Raw genomic sequence first — 20,943 nt, 5'->3', positions numbered from 1 at the left:
GACTTACTCAGCTGTGCTGTCTGCAGCTTCACAAGAGAAAAGAAATGGCCTTATTGTTCATACAATTCTAAAATCTTTTTTTTTAAGATGTAATAGAAACTTATTCCTTGTAGTTACCCTGCATCTGCAGTTAAGTGCTGGATCATGTTTAAAACAAGCTGCTTACCTTGAATTTACTAGACTTGTAGTAGTAGAAACCATCTAGTGTTAGTTCTGGGGCACATGTTCAGTTTGCTCATTGCAAACCAGCATCTTCAATAAAAAGAACACAACCAATGTGTTCAAGGAATGACTGGACATGGCACTTAGTGTTGTTAATTGACAAAGTGGTGATTGGTCAAAGCTTGGGCTCAATGATCTTAGAGGAATTTTACAACCTAAATGATTCTGTGCTTCTGTCTTCACGTAAACATCTCTTCAAACTGAGCAGGGTTTAGTGACAGCCTGCTGATAAGCCACTCTCCTGGACTCCACTCATCAGCCTTGGCCAAGAGAATTGCAGAAGGATGGACTGCTGTACATTCAACCCTGCTTTGCTTGCCAGCCTACTGAAGCAATGAGATTTGCAGCAACATGTAGATAGATGATTGTTTCTATGTGCTTCTGGCAGGAGGGAGCCACTTCTTCATAGTTACTAATTTAAAGCAGTAAAGATGAAAGTAAATGTGGGTACAGGCTGTAAGAGATGTGCTCAGTGTGGTTTGCACGTCAGGGGTAAAGTGTGAAGCAGAGGTTTTATTTTGAAATCAACACAAGCTTTTAAGACTCATCTAGCAACTCGAGCCAGACACCAGGTATTTTAGCAGTTAAAATTTACACTTGTTTCTAGCACAGACAGTACACAAGTTGGCAGAACCTCTAATTAAAACCGTAGATATTTTAGGCCAATGGTAACAATCGTGCAACAAAAATATATAACAGAAGACTGTGGATTTCATGAACAGGTTAGAAAACTAAGAGTTTCCTTTACAGGCATTTGACTCCAGCTGTGCCAATAAGCATAATAAGCTGTGCTATAAGTAACTTGAACATTACTAGTTCAGCAGCAAAGAACATCACATGCATCTTCCTTCCTAAGAAACATTTTTCTCTGCTTGTACTAGGAAGGAGAGCAATTAGATTAATCTGATTAGGCAAATCCAGAGCAATCCTTCAAAAAAAAAATAATCAACAGTCATTCCTACTAAGTGAAGAAATAGGCTGAACATGGAATAGAAAGCTTTCTTGATAGTAAAGCATCTGACCTATTTCTGCCTTTCCTCCTGTGCTGTACTCAAGTTCCCAGATTTCTAATCTCCCTGGAGAAATCCACAATCCACTCAACTCAAGACTTGGACACCAAATGAGAAGCCACATAAGTATCTTGGAGGCAACATGTCTTGAATTATATTGCAACTGGACATTCTGTATTTTGGGTCCCCTGCTCCATACACAACTGTGCAGCATTACTCGAAGAGAAGGTCTTCATCCTTCTCTTCTGCTAAGAGATTGGCTGGCTCGCTTTCCTCACCAGCAGCCCTCCGCAGCTCCCGTTCTTGATCAGACTTTTCTTTCAAGACTTTTTTCTTTTCCTGGATCTTTTTAAGCCTGTGAAGAGAAATGCAGCTTTATCTGAAGCAGCTTTATCTGTGAAGCAAATGTTTTCATACAACAGGTTAGTAGCTATGCCATACAACTTGGATTTGATAAAGCTACCTGGAAAAGTTCCACAGGAAACAAAAATTCTCTAACAAATATCAAATTTGGCAAAATGGAAAAAATAAAAGGCTTTTATTGCTAGCTGCTGCAGTTGAAAAACATAACCAAACTATAAATTATATTCTTGATCCTAAACACTGCATTATACTATTCTGCTTGTATTTAATCAAGTTCATTCTTCTTTCATTCATTTCAGGTTTGACATTTTTGTTTCAGGTAGCCCAGAACATTGACTTCATTGGCAAAGGTGTCCTTAAAGCAGAACACCTCAGGTTACTGTATCACATCACTCCCTCTGGAAGAACAATGACAGCTATATACAACTTAATGGAAGAGATTAATTTATAACTTTCAGACAAGTAATTACTAAGTGCCCAGCTCTGGAAGCTCAATGTAAAGTAAAAATGAACTCATGTTTAACAGTGCTTGCTGCCAGATTTGGTGAACAGTTCCCCTAACTCCCTTCTAAGGAATGGTCTATTTTAGGAAGAGACCAGTCTAGTCTTTTGAAGTAGTCCTTTACCTGTAGAATTCCTCTCGTTCTCGTTCATCCAGTTCTGTGACGATGTAAGAGAGAGTACGCTCGATCCTGGGAATAATCACTAAAAATATATAAATAAGGAAGTTGAGACTGCTGTTGCATTAGGCAGGCAGTTATCTAATGTAGTGCACAGATGTTGTTTGAAGTCAATCTAGTAATTATTTTTGCTAGGGGAAATTTATGTCTTTCATGGAAGATCCTACTATTTCCCAATGGATAAGTACACAAAACATTAAAAAGTCCTGAGAAGTGGGCAAAATTTGAATTTAAACTATGTTCTTCCTGCATTTTGTTTCAGAAACTTCTGTTCAGTATAGCACCTTTACTCAGAATTATCTGTTTAAAAAGGCCATCATCAAAACAGATATTCAAATACAACACAATGACAAGAGAAAAGCTAACACAATAAACACAGCTTTAACACCAAACTACGCAAGCTCTGTGTCAGAATCATTTGTTGAAAGAAGAAGCCTGTTACCAGCACCACCAAAATATTTGGAAGGCTGCAGAATTTCTAAGTCAAATTCTCAGTGATAAGCTGTAGTTAAGGCCTGTATATTCAAGGAAACCAGTCCATGAAAAACTGCTGAAAAGGATGATTTGGAAACATGGACTAAAATACAAAATTTTGATTAAATCCAGGACATCAAAATTCAGCAACTTGAAACAGAGAGCTCTGGATACTGCAGCAAAAGGAATCACAGTCAATATTGGGATTGCAGTAGTACTTAAATGGCAAGAAACAAATTTACAAACGAGAACATGAATAATAAAGAATTCAGATCAAAGGAAAAATACCAGGGTATTGACATAAGGACTGTTCCATCCAAAACCAAGAACTCACCAGCCTCTCCCCTTGGTACCACCATTACTGTTTTAAAGTTTATTAGAGTAATTTAAACATATTTTAGTTATCCCAAATGAAAAAGTACTCACCATGTTCAATTGCATTCACACGTCTGTTTGTTATTTTAATGGCTTCATCCAAAGTAATAAAGGATGTCTGATGGAATGGGATTAAATAATTAATACATGACAAGACAAACTCAACATTTCCATCAATTCTGAGCACAAAACCAAATAGCACTTGGAAAGCAAAGTCTATAATGTAGCTTTACAAACTATGTCCTTGGTCAAGCAGAATGTTTTCTGTTAATGTCACTAGTATGCTGAACACTGCACATAGTGGTTACAAATACCAACTATCCAAAACAGTTTCTTCTTAGCATTAAAGAATAAGGATTCCTCTGAAGCAAATAGGGCTAAAAAAGGTTTGCAACTTTGTACAGCACCGGGACTAGATCAGGCTACAACTACTGAGAGATGATACTTTCATTTTAGAAAAGTGAGAAACCAACAATCCTGTTCTTTTTTAACTCCCACCAACCTGTAATGAGGCCAGTTCCACAAGCAGCTCCACAGCTTTGGCATAGTTTCTCTTCAGTTTAGCCAGCTGTTCTCCACCTCTGGCCAAGCCAGTCAGCTCATAGCCTGAAAAATAAAAATTGTTACTATTGCTATTATAGCATTTCCTTACTAGATAAAAATTAATACTTTACACACTACAGGGATATAAAGAGCTCATCAAGTGAGAAGCTAAAGACTTTGCCCATTAACAAATTGTCTTTATAGTGGTTTATGTTGTGCATGTCTCTGGTAAGACTTAGAAGTCTCAAAATCTGGAAATACAAGACAAGTCTTCTCACCTGGAAAACTTACTGATTTAGGAAAGCAGAATCTATTAGAGTCCCTAATAATCCCTCCATGTCACAGGACCAGGGCAAAGCATCAAAGGAAGTAAGTACCCCTATGCCTACGATGTAAACTGACTTATCATTAAGGCATGACAGTATTTCTATATGACCATGGAATAGCCATTAGTACATAAAGACAGAAAACACTTGTACTTACTGTCCCCTCCTTCCTGGTAATGCTCAAAAACTGGCAAGGTCACACCTGACAAGAGCGAACAAAAACGCATGTAAGAGACATAAAGGGTTACAGATTTATTAAGTACAGCTCACTTTTAACCCATTTGCTTCTAATTATTTAACATCAGAAGCTTTGTTTACAAAATATTCCTACACAACTTGGAACAATTAAGTCATGCTGGCTCTGACATACAATACGGAACTTCAGAATTGTGTTGAGTTTGCAGAGATCAAGACACATGGAAAATTCAGGCAAGTATTCTGGTTTATTCAGTTCTATTATATATCTGTTTAGTCAAATGTTCCCTTTGCTTAAGGAATATTTTAATCATTCAATCCCGATTTATCTGTCTGGTTTTCTTCATAGACAATTGTGGATAGACAATTGCTTGAAATTTATTTAGCTTTGGGGATTAACTCCTGATCTGTTTTCCAGTAAAGCTCTATGGAAGTTACGCTTTTTCAAAGATTCAGAAATTGGACTGCAGTTTACACACATTCATTTTTTTTTTTATGAGAGGAAAGTACCAAATATAAAAATCATAAGCTGTATTTGAACAAACCAACAAATTACAAGGAACAATTACTGATCCTACAATTAGGTAAGTAAAAAAAAAAAAGGAGACAGTGTTTGGATACATTCCTGCCTACTTCCAAGTCTCCTCCCATAATTCCCTTATGAGTTGAAGTACTCATGGCCTGGAAAGGAGTCACCTGCTACATTGTCTTTTTTAGCTCTGATCTTGACTTGTGCTTTGTTCACATTTTGGATCACAGTGGTACTGTAAAGAAGAAAACACAGATCTTAATCAGGAAAGTTGAAGTGGTTCATTAACCCATCATTACTCATACAAGATGAATCAGTTATCAAATAGCTGCAACGGCCTGGAAAATGTTGTCAGCTCAGTTCTCTATGCAATTCATTGTACAGTCTTCAAAGCTAACACAGAAGCTTTGAAAGAAACAGGTTTCCAGCAAAGTTTGGAAAAGACGTAGAGTCTACGAAATGTAACTTTAAAAATGTCTTAGAACAAGTTTACAAAGCCTAGCTGAAAAACTAGCAAATTATTTTAATAACATTGAGTCTAATCAACTTGTAAGATTTCTTTCACAATGAAAGTGGAGGAATTTCAAGGCTTTAAATTCAAACCAAAGCCACAACATTTTTTTCATTTTAGTTTCTGAGTATGTGTTCTTTCAGACCATTAATGAGTTTATTTATCCACTAACTACCATATTAACAAACTTGAACTTGTACAACAATAGATCTTTAAGCATTCCAAAGTAACTTAAGGTCTTCCAAGAACAGGTCACTACAGCTAACTCCTCTGCTGAAGTCCAGTTTACTTACAGGGTGGAATCTGACTTGTTTATAGCTAAACACAGTGACTAGTTAGTACAGGAAACAGCACTATATCCAAATGGAAGGGCAAAAAGACTTTACTTCAGCAGCATGCAGATTACTACTGTGTCTGGTCACTTGGCTCTTCCCCACTAGTTGGTAGTACCACCAGCTGAAGCTTAAACACTTCCCCATGCACACCTCAATGAATTACACAAACATCCTAGACAGAACTGTAATTTATTAAAATAAAATATCCTGCTCAAGGAAAAGGATTTGTTTCACCTCTTGCATACAGCCCCCTCTAGCCCTAGTGAGACAAAGGTCAGTGAGATAGGAGATAAGAACAACTGGTAAAATCACAGTGTGACTTATTGGCAGAAAAGAGCACACATTACGTCTGTCCCTCAAATTCACGAGACCAAATTAACGAATTGTTCAATACTCTGATATAAAGTCTTTCTTCCCTACATTTTTGATTCCAAGATGCAAAAAACAAAATTCTGTTAATATTTCCATTCTGTTTAGCTTCCATTGGAGTATATGTTTTCATCATGCAAGTTCTCCGTCTCCTGCAATGATGTGTCCCACCTTTACATAACAGAATTCAGTTCATCCTGTCCACTGTCATATTTCTTTAGGTGCCTTTAAGAATCTACATTTTTTTCCAAAAGAGAAAATAATAATTTGTTGATAGCTCTTTCCCATAGGTAGGACATCCTCATGGAAGCCCAGCAATCCTCACCTGAAATCTCCTGCTGTGAACTTTGCCTCAGCAAGTGAAAAGGCAGCTTCTCTCATCACCTCACCCATCAGCATCTTAGTCTGTTAAAAAAAAAAAAAGGCAGCAAATATAAGGCACTTTGTTACTCCTTTTCCAGGATATATAACTAGCAGCATAAAGAGAAGAAATTGAAGAGAGTGAGAAAGTCCTATATGCATAGCTTACTTTCAAACTGAAAATTTTAATTCTCAGGTGACTGGCAAAAAAAAAACCACTGCAGCAGCTGCAGCTTAAACAGTACAACTAAACCCATCTGATGTGGCAGAACAGAATAACACACAGTAGGCTCTACTGACTATCTCAGATTTGTCATCCATGTTACAAAGAAGAAGCAGGACTCTATGTTTCTTCATTAAGGAACAAGTCCCATCTGGACAAAACTTCTGCTTGCTAGTGTACCTAGTCATCCAGGAAACATTATAGATCTGCAGTATCCCCTCAAGCCAGATAAAGCAACAAAAACGGGGCAACAGAACGTGTTAACACCAATCCTAAAGTATTTGGCAGCAACAGAGCAAATTCCCTGTAATATAGAAGAGATGATAGGGAACTTGGGACACAAAAGAAAGCAGAGGCTAAGACTGTCTGGAAAGAGGTGAAGAATATTAACTCCTCCAAGTTTCTGTATCATTGCAGCCAAAAAAACCTAATTCTGCTCATGTGTTCTCAATAGTCTCACTTACAAAAAACAGGTTAGCCAGAAAGCTGTCCTATTCCAGCCCATCTAATGTAGTTAGCAGAACAGGAATGCACAATAGACAGATTTCAAGTAAAGTGAGACAAGGGAAAATTCTAATTTACCTACCTCAATAATTTTCTTAAGGATCTGCCTGAATCGAAGTGTCAAAGCATCAGATTTTTTCTTTAAGAGGTTACGACCTGTTTGGGCTCCTTTCAAACGAGCCTTCATGATGGTCTGAGCCCTGGTAAGCAGAGGAACAAAGAAAAAACATCTTGCATCATCTGAAGGGATTAGGAAAAAACTTATGTGAAGTTTTCTAACGTGTATGACTGAAATTATGAAGCAACCAAGAAACAACATTTCAGTAAAACAAGATGGCCACTTCAGGACAGAATTTCAGATTCCCATTTAAAATCAAGGGAATTTATATTTATCTCCATCATCAGTGAGAACTACAGGGTTATTATCTGTGAAGTCAAAGCTCATGGAAAATTGACAAGACATCTTTCAGTGCTTCCATAATAGGAAATAAGAATTTTCATTCTTCTTCATGACTTAGAAGTACCAGAAATCAAGCTACTCTAAATACCCACTGTCACTGTGATACTGGTATTGCTTTTAAGTTCTTTTACTGCCATGTCATCTTCTCAAAATCAGACAACACAGCAAATTCTTCATGTGGTCAGAACAGTTGATGCCATTTTCTGATTTTACAGAGCAAGAAGATGCAGCAGTTGTACATTCTGGTTTTCTTTAGCTTCATATGCTGCATAGGAGATTTGCAAGCTATTAAAGAAAATCAAAAGCAGCAACAATTTAAAAGGGATATGAGAGAGTTAACTGTAGCTTTCACCTTTACTTCCAGTAGCACACTTACAGGCTTCTTGTATGAAATTAGGAACTGTACTGCTTTCTACATGCAGCCACTGTACACAAAGGACACTGCTCAAGTCAAGTTCTTACACATTCCCTCTCTGACCTTGGAAAAAATAAGTATAATTAAGATTCTGTCGACACAGTGGAATCCATTACTGGCCACATCTACTTGCATGTGATGAGAATAGCTCCATTAACGTATAACTGAAAGCCATGAATGCTTTATGAAAGTTTATGATTTTAAAAAAATCAGAGAGTAAAAAGGCAACTTTTCTTTCCCGAGAAGCAGGTGTCTGTCATCACCTTGAACTAACCCGTTTGCTCTGTTCACCATCTGCCAGAGACTGGCTGGCCTTCTAGTTCAAGCAAGATCTCACTCACTCTGAGAGTGCAATAAACAAAGTCTTATTTACTCTCAAGGAAATTGAGCACCTTCTGGAATTGAAGACATCCAGCACAGAAGAGGCTCATGCCACCAAGCCACTTTATAATAGCAAAAAAAAACCCCAGACCAACATAAAAAAATGAAATCCTTGTGAAATCCTCTTCTGTCAGTTAACAAAATTAATTGTTGCAGACACGGGTCATCTTTATTTTGCCACTCTAACTTATATTCCTTTGGGAACCCCAACCACATTATTGTCTATCACCTGGTTTGAAACTGAGCTTGTAAATATTAGGCCTTTGTACATGACCATCCTCATGCCACAGTGACACATCCCCTCACGAAACCAGATACCTTTCAAAAGTGATTCAAGTGTCTCCTCCCTGGACACCTAAATTGAATGAAAAAAGCACTACCATAGAGCAGGAGTGAGACCAGATGACTTAGTGCATGCAATAATTCATTTCTGTGTATGCAGTAGTTTATTTCTAAACTAAATTTCAAAACAGAACCTTTACCATGTAATGTATTAATCTTTCCATATAAACTCTTACTTTATATGTCCTGAGCTCATACAGAGTGAATAATTATTATTTTATGTTTAAGGTTTTCTGTCCTGCAAGGCATCCTTTTTTATTATAAAGATTATGTGCAGGCATCTACCCACTTTTATGCAAGAAGATTTGAAACAGCCTTTCACCATAAAAATAAAGACTGTCTGTTCTGGAGGGTTCCAAAGAGAAACTGGACAATATTATTAAACCAGCAATTTTATTTATGTTTGTCCCAATGTTGGCAGCTTTCTAAGCCTTCTCAGGAGACATCTGATTTCATGACGAACAGTTTGCTGCCTGGATCTGGAAAATTACCTGACTGTCCACTACACTAGGAACACTTTACTTCCTTCTTTTTTAACACTCTATGGCCAGCCTCTCCTACAGCAGTATCGCCTGTTGCAAAGTTAAGGGAAGCTGTGGTTCCATTTGACCATTTTTCCTACACATGCATTCTACAAATTGTTCTTTTTAAAGTAAGGTTTGCGTAATCACGTGATTTTAAATACCGCACCGGGCATCTCGGTGGCGGGCCCTGCCACGGCCCTCTGAGGACGGACAGCGCCGATGTGGAGCCTGGAAGCAGGATGTGAAGTTTAGGACCAGCGGCCCTGAGCTGCTCCATCTCCACAGAGCCGGGGGAGCCCCGCTCGGCGGCGCAGCGCACACGACCGGCGGAAGGACTCCCAGCGCCGAACCCCGATGAGGAGCCCTGGGCGCCCCGAGAGCCGCCGCTCCCGCCGCCTCGGGCACGGCACGGAGCCCCCGCGCTCCCCCCTGGGCGCTATCCCGACCCGTCCCGGCGGGCACTCACATCCGCGAGGGGAAGATCTCGATGCGGTCTTTGGCCGACATGGCTGCGGCGCGGAGGGGCCGGCCCGGCTGTCGCTGTTGTCACCGGCGGGGCCGGCTCGGGCTGTCACTGCTGTCACCGGCGGGGCCCGGCCCGGCTCTCGCCGCTGTCGCCGCCGCCGTCACGTGACTCGGCCCCGCCCCCGCGCGAGGCGGTGCCCGCGCGCGGGGGACCGAAGCCGGACGCCCGCGCGAGCCGCTTGTGGTCACGTGTCCCCCGGGGCCGACAGGAGGAGACGCGATTGGCTGAGCCCGCGGCTCTGTCCGCCCGCCGCCAGGGGGCGCTCGAGGGGAGCGCGGCCGCTCTCTCCTCGGTGTCGCGGCGCCTGCGCAGTGGGGCGGCAGCGGCCGGGCGCACGCGGCGGCACGAGCGGGGCCAGCGCGGGACTGCGGGGCGCGAGCGCAGCGCGGGACCCCCCGGGCCGCAGCCAGGTACCGGCGCGCGCCCCGGCTCCGCCCGGGCGGCGCGTGGGGCCCGCGGCCGTGGGGACCGGCGCCGCTCAGGGACTCCGGGCCGGGCCCGGCGGCACCGCACCGGCACCGCGCCCGGAGCTCGGCAGCCGGCGGGGCCACGCTCCCTGGGCCTCCCGCCGGCGCCGTGCCGGAGATGGGCTTTGCCCTGCCCCCTGTCCGGTGCGGCGGCGGCGGTCGTGGGGCAGCGCCCGTGCCGGCGGCGCTGGTCGGGGCTGGCTCCGTTTCCGCCAGTTTCCGCAGACGCTGTGCGGCCGCGAGGGCCTCGGCTGAGGCGTGTCCAGCCTCTGGAAAAGACGAATTCCAGCTTCGGCGCGGTGGGCGTAGTGTTGCTCCTGGGGGTCTCCAGCAGAAGGCCAAAATAAAACCCTTGTGACTGCGGAGAGCAGTGAAGCGCTGTGTGTGCTGAGCAGTTTGTCCGCTCTTGCTCGCTGTGGCTCGAGTTTGTTGCTTTGCAGTGCAGCTTTCTCATGTACCTTATAAGTACCTGCAGGATTGGGCAGAGCTGCATAGAGTGGACTAGAAAGTGGATCTGTAGTTTTCCTTTTTAACCTTCGAGTTCTTTGTTCAGCTTCAGCTTACACAAAGTTATACAAAACCTTCAGAGTGTTTTTATAATGCTTTGCTAGTCTGTATTTCCCCTTTTTACAAGTTAAAAATGGAAATAAGGGTGAACATGGTTTTCTAAATTGTGTGGACATGTGTACATAGCATTTCGCATTGCTTTCCTAATCTGAATTTAAATTTTCTTATGGCTAGAAAGCACTGGCATTGCTGTGAAGATAATGACTAAAACTTCAAAATGGTGACTAAAACCTTCTGAAGGAGTGATGCATTTAACTTGGCATCTTAGGCTCCTGCTGCTCTAGAAAATTTTCTTTGTGAAACTTCAAGGCATAGACAACTGAACTAACCTAGTTAGACGTTGAAGAGTGTATGGATTCATCATCAGAAAAATGAGGCAGTTTAAGCATTCCTTCTTACCATTACTTGACTATGAAATGTCGGTTTTGCCCTTTTTTATTTTAATGTATTATGTAGGAATTCTGTTTCTTTCATGTGATTTTGTTGAGTTTTTTCCCCTCCTGACTAGCAGTTTGTTGGGGGGCACTTTTTTTGCCTTTTCAGTATTTCAGGCCGGGCTAGTTCTGTTCTGATTAATGCCTTTGCTTTCTTTGCTGACAGTTGGCCTCTGGAGCAGGTCTTGCAGGATTACTCTGAACGTCTTGTGCTGAGTTTAAAAGTCATCTGGAGTCTGCTTCTCCTTAGTACTACAGAAGCTTCCATCTGCCTCTTATTTTCTTAGCCTCACATGCTGTCTTATTACATGCATATAAAATTCTTCATGAGCTCTGCAGGCTTCTTTCTCATGTCCTCCTGCTCTTAACAGTCCAAATGATGATCCTTGAGAGTCCCTTCCAATTCAGAATATTCTGTGAATCTGAAAATGTTAGACACTCATGAATTGAGATGCATGTGAGGTCTGCAGTGCCACCTTCCCACCACTTGAAGAAACCTTTGCAGTGTGCTGTGTTTAGGCAACATGACAGTTGAAGTGGGTAATGAAGTCTGGGTAGCAAAGCTTTTTCTACATTAATGCAAAAAAATAGCGTCTTAGGGAATGGTTGTGGTAATAGTACCTGAAATACAAGTCATTTTATTATTTAATTTCTATTAAAACCTAAGCACAACCTTATCCTAATTGCTACTTTTTCTGCCACTGTTCCTCCCCGTCTTTCCCAGTCCTTGTTGGTTTATTGTCATGTTTGTAGGAGAAGGCAGTGATGTACTGTGAAATAAAATCTTTGGGTTTTCTGCTTGAATTCCAGAATGCCGGGACTAAGCTGTAGATTCTACCAACATAAATTCCCTGAGGTGGAAGATGTAGTGATGGTCAATGTTCGGTCCATTGCTGAAATGGGAGCCTATGTCAGCCTGCTGGAGTACAACAACATCGAAGGCATGATCCTCCTCAGTGAGCTGTCCAGGAGACGCATTCGTTCCATAAACAAACTCATCCGCATCGGCAGGAACGAGTGCGTTGTGGTCATAAGGGTGGACAAAGAGAAAGGTATCTGGGGATGTGGTGGGCTCTATCACGATTGAATTCATAGACAGAAATGCTGATGAGCTAAGCAGGTGTTTGTGGATTTTGCCAGGGCTACATTTTTTGGTCATTAGAGTAAAATAGACCATCACTGATCATACCTATGATCATTCTTCTGTTCCTCTGTGTCCTTTGGGGTTGAGTTAATGAAAGTAAATCACATCAGTAAAGATTTCAGTGGGTCCTCACCAGATCAGTCACAGAACCACAGTGAAATGGAATTTTCTTTTGGTGTCTATGTAGATTTTCTAAGTCATTTGAAGAGAAGGATCATTTGTTGTAGATGTAAAAATCTAGATGCTAAGCATTTAGTGCTCACCATCCATCCTGTTTATTAACAAGTCTCAAACCTTGTCGATAAAGGTGATGACAAGTATGTAATCATTGGGAATTCTGTAGGGTACAAGTTAAAATTGTACAGGCAGTTTTGGTTTTTGCTGCCTTTCGAACACTTGAATTTTTGAAGGTTTTTAAAATGTAATTTCTATTGAAAACATTTCAGATTCCACACATTCTCTAAAATCTCTATCAAGCTGTACAGAAATAATAAACACTGGGCACATCTCCTAGAAATGTTACTGTTGGTATGATGTTTCTCAAGTTATATGCTTTTCTAGAATACTTCTGAAGCTGCAGTTAACTCTTAAGAATAAATAATGAATGACAGGATAAGGAAAAGCAGAGCTGAAAGGAGGACTATAATAAACTTACTGCAGATAAATCTGAAGTGAAACAAGTTTCCCAACATCTTTAATGAAATTATACTTTTAAAAATTAATTTTGTTTTCTTATTAACAGAGAAACATATCTGGAATTCATCTAGTGTTCTTTTACTGAACTTATTGGAGAACCTATTGTTTCTGAGAAATAGGTGGAGGCCTTTTAAAATTTAGAAGAGAGTTAAAAATAATTTTTTTTCACAGGCATTTCTTTCAGGCTGAGCCTATTTTATTAGGAAACTGTTCAGAGCTAAAGTAATGGGGTCCCAGCCTTGAATTAAATTGTATTGAGCACTACAAAAATAAGCATTGAATTTGCTTCTTTGTATGCTGGAGTGATTTTTTTTTTCCAAACTGTACAGAAGCTTAAAAATAGATCACTAGTTGCTGAGATATTAGGAAAATTTCTTCAAATTTTGCAGAGAAAATATTAAGGCAGTAGTTGAAAAGAATGATGTTCAAAAAATTTGCTTCTGTAAGTATTTACAATTGAAAGAATTTTGTATCCTAATTTAGATCATAATTTGCTTAAATTCATCAATGTTTGGTCTTGTTCGTCTCTGTAGCAACCTTTGGGATACTGTAGGCAGGGGGCAAATCCTGAGCCACAGTTTGCTCTTCCTGAGTTTCTCTCAAAGGAGTCAGATTAAAATTGCACAATAGCTGACACTTTTAAAATCTTCCACCGTAGGTTATATTGATTTGTCAAAAAGAAGAGTTTCTCCAGAGGAGGCAATCAAATGTGAAGACAAATTCACAAAATCAAAGACTGTAAGTTTCCTTTCCATATTTAGGCCCTGTGTATTTCCAGCTTCTTTCTTGAACCACCAAAATGCACAGACATGATAAAAGCAAAGCATTCATGTGTTAGGCATTCTGTGATTCTCATTTACCTGTGCAAAGATATATAACCAGCTCATATGTCCATGACTGTTACATGGTACACTGCTTATTAAGTCATTAATAGATCAAGAAAGATATCAGTTGAGAACTTATGATGTGAAGGGGTATATTTAAATAATAAGAAATCCAAAAGTATGTGCTGGTTTAGCACTGTGGGCAACTTTTTATTCAAAAGATGTGCAGGTAGTTTCAGGCTTCCATCCTTACTGCTGTGTGGTCTTAACACTTCCAAGTAGGAATTTTTGTCTGCTTCCAGTATTTGGTTTGGGGTTTTTATCACTCCTGTGTTGCAGGTTTACAGCATCCTTCGCCACGTTGCTGAAGTCTTGGAGTACACTAAGGATGAGCAGCTTGAGAGCCTGTTCCAGAGAACTGCCTGGGTGTTTGATGACAAGTACAAAAGACCTGGATATGGTGCTTATGATGCATTCAAGCATGCAGTCTCGTAAGGACTTCTTCTGTGCTTCTAGGGGGCTTATTTCAAATTGTAGAGAAGTATTTCCTGAAGTAGATCTGTTACCACATTCTTTTAGGTTGTATCATTGGGTTTCTTTCCCAGATTCAGTATGGAGAAGTCATGGTCAAGTGTGGTCAAGTGCATCTAGTAAATTTTGACTTCAGTCTAACAGAGGAAGAACCACTTGTCTTTGTTCGTTTGTCAGAATTTGCCTGGTTTTAGTCCCAGGCAGATTTTATCAGAAATATCTAGGTCTATGTCTGAAGATGTCTCTACTCAGAGCTGATTGTCACTCTTCCACTGCACAGGCAGCTCTTTTCTTTTTTTAAATGCAATAAGCTGACTTGTTACAACTCTCCACTTTTAGACTTAAATAATAGGATCATAAACTTAGGAATGGAATTATGAACAGAAAGAGGTGGAAATTGTATCTAGTCTGATATTTTAATTTGTGTTCAGAGTTGAAGTATTTGGTTTCCCTCTACAGAATCTACTGTGAAATTGTCAATCCTAAACTGGATTTCAGTTTTGTTCTTTTATAGCACCTAAGTGTGTGAGTGGTGAACTGGAGTTGAAGGCTAGACTGCAGTAATAATGCTTTAAGAAATGGCAGTGACTCTAGGAAGCAGGGCACTCAGTAGTGTTTTAAGTAGCTGAAAACCAGCTCTGCCTTTTGCGGGAAGAAACAGCTTATGTCCTCATTTAGAATTAATGTGGTTTGTTTCATATTGTAATGATTATTTTCTGGTGATAGCAAATTTACTGGTAAAGGGCAAATCTGGACTTATTGCAGTAAAAGGAACTCCAGATCAGTCTTAACTGATAAATACTTAGTTAAACACCTATATAATAGAATTTTTTTAAAAAAACACCTCTAGTTACACTGGCTATTTTAGCTTTAGTTATATACTCATGAAAACTCCTGAGCACAGGCTTCAAATGTTGCTCATTTGCTATTCAGTTTGGAGCACAAATTTCTGAAGCTGTCTGTTCTCAAGACACCTTTCCATTATTAATGCCTTAAGATTTCTGACTGTGGACTGCACTTTTATTTGTTCCTGTTGTGATCCTACATAAATGTATGGCAGTGGAGTAGAACAGTGTGGATATTGCTGCCTTCCTATTTTTGCTGGAGTGCTGTGTGAGGTTTAGAATTCCCTCTAAGAATTTGGTTTGTTACTCCTTTCCTTGTACTGAGGATTAGTGTTTTGGAGTTTCACACAGCATGATACTTGTGGCAGAAGTTGGACAGTATATTTACCTTTTAATCAGTAAAAATTAAGCATTGGGGACCTATTGTTAAAAGCCTACCAAATGCTTTAACAAGTGGATTTAACAGGATAGTTTGGAAATAAAGCAGAATTTGTATGTACCATAACTCACTTCTGCCATACAGCTTCATATTTTGATCTGTAAAGCCTGTCATGTTTCTGGGTTCTGTTTGCTTGATTGGCCCTTCTACTCTCTATAATTAGAATACAAAAACATAAAGGATGATGTTTTATTAGCAGCAGAGACCAGTCTCTCGTACTACCTCTGGCTTTTGGGCCATTTTATTTCATGTTTGCCTGCTGGTAGTATTGTAGGTGGTCTGGTATTTTTTTTCAGAAAACTTGTCTCTGCAGAACAGGAACTGTTTTTGTGAGTTTTTTAGTTATGTTCTTTGTTTCAGATAGATTTGGGATAAATTTAATACGGCAAGAGAAAGTTGACACCAATTCTTTTAAAAAGAGCTGCTAATTTATATTGGTAAATAGCAGAGGAGTTTGCTTCTGGGATCTCTGAGTTTGAAGCTATTAGTTTGGGATTTAAAAAGCCTTTATCCTTGCTTTAGGTGAGAATGTAGCCAGCAGAGAAGTATCTGTCTTCGACCCAGTTACTGTTAAAAACAAGTATAGAATAACATGGAATGAGTGTGGGTTACATTGTAGAATGACAAATATCTTGTGTTTGAATGAAAGACTACAATAATTTTACAATTCCAGATTAATCGTGTATTTGCTTTTATGTGCTATGAGTTTATCTTCACGTTGGAGAAAATATAACAATATCAAGAAGCTGGATTCTTGTCACATTCTATTTATCTCATGTAAAGGGAGCTGGAGAAAAGCCATTCCTTCACATTAAAAAAAAAAATTAAAATCATTCAGATGATGCCTTCCAAGAGCAGATTGAGTAAACTGCTTACCTGCTGTATTTACTAAAAGAAAATGCTTTGGAAATAGATGTGTTCATTTTCTTCAAGTGTTTCAATGGGTTCTTAAACAATTTCCCTGTTTTCTTTGCTTAGTAGGTATCTAGGATTATTCATAAGAAATAGAAATAGTACCAGAAGTTGATGTTGTGTTATGTTCCTCTTCAGTATAACTTCTGTAATGTTGCTTTGCTTGGCTCAGAGACCCTGCAATCCTGGATAGCCTGGACCTGACAGAGGAAGAGAGGCGTGTATTGATTGACAATATTAACAGACGTCTGACACCACAGGCAGTCAAAATCCGAGCTGGTGAGTTCTTCCCACGTGCTCCTTGAACCTGTCTCTGTCTCTGTGCTTAGGTTGAGATACTCTATCTTGTTGCAAACTATAAACTCAATTAAAACTTACGGTTCATAATGCTGATATTTGAATGGAGCTGTTCAGAATTAGGACACCTTAATCAAGGATTGCTTCCAAATTGCCTGCGTGGGTTCTGTCCCAAAGTGCAAGGTGGTTTGGTGTTTATTTTTCCTCTCAAAGTGCGGATTCCTTGGAACACGGACTGGTTGTCATGATAGATAATGCAGTCTCTCAGATCACATTGGCACACAGTGAAACCAAGTATTTTATAGTATTACTGCATCTACAATATTCTTTTTCGTTATTCAGAGTTTTAAATTCATTGATTCCCTGACAGGATGATTGAACTCTGTCAGCACAGCCACAGCAGTGCCTTAGTCACTTGTTCATAAACATGTGAAAATAGTATTTCTAATGGGTTGATTGCAAACCATTCAGTAGAATATATCAGCACAAGCCTAGCACAGCTCTAATGTATGAGTTAGTTTGTCTCTTATGAATTTAGTGTGGGCAGAAAAAGCATGACAGCATGACTTAAGAAGATATGCTTCAAAACTGTAAATCTGGCTCTACAGAACAGCCTAAAGACGTGCTTGCTATTAAACAGATAGTGTAGCAGAATCACATTTTTAACTAGATTGAGAAATTGCCTCTTGTTCTGCAAGTGTATATTAAAGAGCATTAACACTTGCTGATTACTGTGGAGGGAAGAGATAAGCCTTTTCCACATGATAATGAAGTCAAGAACAGAGTACAAAAAGTAAGGTAATGTAAAATTCCTCTACCTGTTGCTTTAGACTGCCAGGAGTTAACATAGGCTTCAAAACTTTTATTTGATTGCCATGAAGAATGCATTTACTAACATGAATAGCACTTCTTCACTTTTGAAAATAGTTACTTGATGAGCATGCCTTCTTCCTTCATGCTGCCTACTTTGTTCTGATGGTCTGAGTCATTAATTGTGTTGTCAACGCAAGTGTAGAATCTTCCCATTGCCTTCTGTTCTCATCCTGAGGCTGACTGGGATATTCCTCTGTGAATTTGTTCCTGATAGCTCAGAATTAGCAGGCTTTTGTGAAAGGCTGGAAGTGAAACCAACTTTGTGTAGCTTGGTCTTGTGCCATTGCTATACAGGTAAAGAACTCTTTGTCTTTACACTGGTCAGTGTATTACAGATATCAGCAGCATTAGTTTATGCCTTGATTTTCAAACACCAATAAAAGGCTATAGGTAACTATAATTCTAACCATATGTTAACCTTATAAAAATGTATTATAATGCTCCTCAAGTGATGCCTCTCTGCCTCTGTTGTAATTGCTGATGGAATTCCATAACTTTGTGGATGTGTTTCTTTTCAAGTTTCACTTTTCCTGATCTTGCATTTTCTCTGGTATTTATTGCTTTTATATCTTCATCTCTCCATGTGAAGTACAGAATTATTAGTGTTGCATTTACTGGATGAGAAATGAGTGAATATGAGTCTATAATTTTGTATCCCAACTTTTCAAAGCACAATGTAAGATGTTGCACTGTCTAAAGAATTTATAAAGACTCTTACCTCAACTTACAAGTCAAGCAAATGTAATACCTTCCTCAGATTTGGGAGCTACTGAGGCTCTCATTGTGGATAAACATTGGTTGCTAAAAAGATATATTAAACCTTAAGTTGAAAAGCTTTAAATATTTTGCAGCTCTTGGAAACAGTACAGTTTTATTATTTGTATTTCTCTGCCATAGATATTGAGGTGGCCTGTTATGGTTATGAAGGCATAGATGCAGTGAAAGAAGCTTTGAGAGCAGGCTTGAACTGTTCCACGGAGAACATGCCCATCAAAGTGAGTGTCATTCTTAATAATGGAGTCAAAAGCAGAGTTTTCTGATGCACTCGGGGACCAGTAGTATGCAATTGCTTTGCCCCATCGAGCCATGGGACTGATTTCCAATTCTTCTCTAGCAGGGCTGTAACACTTCTTTCAGCTATGTGCTGGCAGTCCTTCCTGTGATTGTGCAGTGCCTTTCAAACTTTGGGAAGTTCTATTTATTCTGTTCAATTTACTGAAGTCCAGTATTGGCACAGAACATACCCACTGTTCCTTTATGCAGTCTTAACTAGGGAGCAATACATTTTATTTCCAGGTTTAAGACTGTGTAAGAAAAGGAAAGTTTGCTCCACTTTCATTTGAATGTTGGTAGAATGACTACTGTATCCAGGCCTAGTTTTTCTTCCCCAACAGTTTTTTGGATGTTAAGTGAACTACTGAATAAATGTTTTTAAAAAAACTTGGAAGTACTCTATTCTTTGAAAATTACTTTTTATAATAGTCTCTTGTAACAAAATAAATAGTTTACTTACTCAAACATCATTAAAAGAAGAAAACATGTGTTTTAATGCTTTGGTCTAACTAGGCATAATATATTTTCCTTTGTTACTGAGTTTGCTTTTTTCCTCAATCTTCACAATGTGGTAGATTAATCTGATAGCCCCTCCTCGTTATGTGATGACTACTACAACACTGGAGAGAACTGAAGGACTGTCTGTTCTGAATCAAGCCATGGCTGTAATTAAAGAAAAAATTGAGGAGAAGAGAGGAGTCTTTAATGTGCAGATGGAGGTAAGAACAAGTTACGTTCTAAAATACATTTTTCCTTGCAATATTTCTAAAGTAGTGCAAGATCAGTAGTCCTACAAGAAATCTTAGCAAAAAGTTATTAAAAAAAAAACAGAAAAATCAGAACCTCTGTGTTCCTGAAATAAACAAAGGGCTGGAAAATCTAGTTTTCCTGAGTTTTATTGTGTGACTTCAGGACATATTTTATCTCTTGCTCTTTATGTAGAGTCAGAGCCTACAAATGACGTGACCTTTCTTTATGATAGTTTACCATGTATTCTGGTTTGGTTTTTTTCAGCCTAAGGTGGTCACTGACACAGACGAGACTGAGCTTGCAAGGCAGTTGGAAAGACTGGAGAGGGAAAATGCTGAAGTGGATGGGGATGATGATGCTGAGGAAATGGAAGCCAAAACAGAAGACTAAGTGTTCTGTAACTCAGAAGAGAGACCATATGAAAAATTAGAAACCCCACTGCAAACACCCTGGACTAAATGATTCCAGTATTGGAAACTTCAAATATTTCAAGTGTTTTCCTGTTTTAATAAGACCAAAATATAAAAGGCTCTTCTAAATAACATTTGGTGCAGCAACTTACACAAATTGAACCCCTTGAAAGGAAGGTGCTTAGTCAAATTCAAGACACAGATCTGGCCAGACAGAGTTTGCACCCCATACTTAACACTTCCATACATAACAATTCCTAATTGGTGATTACAGCTCAGTGCATCTGTTCATGATCTTTCCTGGGAGCAGCAAAACTAAGCAAGTGGAGCAGTTCTATACAGAATGTATTTGAGCAAATGTTCAATAAATTTCTGGGCTATGTAACTCCAAGGTTTTGGGTTTCTTCCTCCTCTTCTGTCACATGGCCTAGAGTGGTGTGAATATAAAACCTGGAACAGTATGATCAATGGATGACTCCTCTTTACCGTTGAAAGGGCTTTCTTTTGTTTGCTTTAAATCAAGCTGAGAATGACTGGAACAAAACATTTTACATTAATGCTTTGCTTGCAAGTTTGTTGATGCAGACTTGTTTAAATTAGCATTTCCTTTGTTTATCATCTGCATTTAGGGACCGAGAACTTGAAAACTTAAAAAATAGCTTATTTCCATTCCAATAAACATAGCTGATAAATGAAAAACTATATATAGTTGCACTTTGCTCTGATAGGTGGGTATAGCATACTTCAAAATGGGCAGCACTGTCTTGTGAGCTCACTGCAACAGGACCTTCAGTTCTGCCTACTGTATTCACATTTACACTGAACTAAGATACTCCAGAAAAAATCTGTTTATCTTCTCTGAAGAAGAGAAACAAGTGCTTTCTAAATTGGAGATTAAAAGAAAAATTTAAAATCCCATTTTCCTTGTCAGTGGGAATTGAGGGGAAATAGTTGTGCTTTTTAAGTAACCTTTCCAACTTGCTAGATTTCTAAATGTGTTGGTATTTTTTTTTATTGTCATGTCCCATACTGCC

The 20,943-nt window shown here is 39.5% G+C and overlaps 2 protein-coding genes across 2 annotated transcripts; one reads left to right on the top strand and one right to left on the bottom strand.

The window, feature by feature from the left end:
- Nucleotides 1-715: 715 nt before the first annotated feature.
- Nucleotides 716-9,865, bottom strand: ATP6V1D (ATPase H+ transporting V1 subunit D). Its single transcript, XM_014869445.2, has 9 exons — nt 9,608-9,865; nt 7,102-7,219; nt 6,258-6,337; nt 4,885-4,952; nt 4,151-4,195; nt 3,627-3,730; nt 3,176-3,242; nt 2,222-2,300; nt 716-1,587 (listed from the first exon to the last, which is right to left on the bottom strand). Exons 1-9 carry the CDS (start codon nt 9,646-9,648, stop codon nt 1,446-1,448), a joined length of 744 nt encoding a protein of 247 aa, XP_014724931.1. The 5' UTR covers nt 9,649-9,865; the 3' UTR covers nt 716-1,445.
- Nucleotides 9,866-9,933: 68 nt separating this feature from the next.
- On the top strand, nt 9,934-20,294 carry EIF2S1 (eukaryotic translation initiation factor 2 subunit alpha). The gene is made up of 8 exons (XM_014869444.2): nt 9,934-10,077; nt 11,946-12,187; nt 13,634-13,713; nt 14,139-14,290; nt 16,699-16,805; nt 18,594-18,691; nt 19,325-19,468; nt 19,764-20,294. The coding sequence occupies exons 2-8, from the start codon at nt 11,947-11,949 to the stop codon at nt 19,887-19,889; spliced, it is 948 nt and encodes a 315-aa protein (XP_014724930.1). The 5' UTR covers nt 9,934-10,077; nt 11,946; the 3' UTR covers nt 19,890-20,294.
- The last annotated feature ends 649 nt before the right edge of the window (nt 20,295-20,943 follow it).

This window comes from Sturnus vulgaris, chromosome 6, assembly GCF_052056855.1.
Source record: "Sturnus vulgaris isolate bStuVul1 chromosome 6, bStuVul1.hap1, whole genome shotgun sequence".
Classification (NCBI taxonomy): domain Eukaryota; kingdom Metazoa; phylum Chordata; class Aves; order Passeriformes; family Sturnidae; genus Sturnus; species Sturnus vulgaris.
Note: the sequence above shows the minus strand (reverse complement) of the source record. Positions and strands in the feature narration are given on the sequence as shown.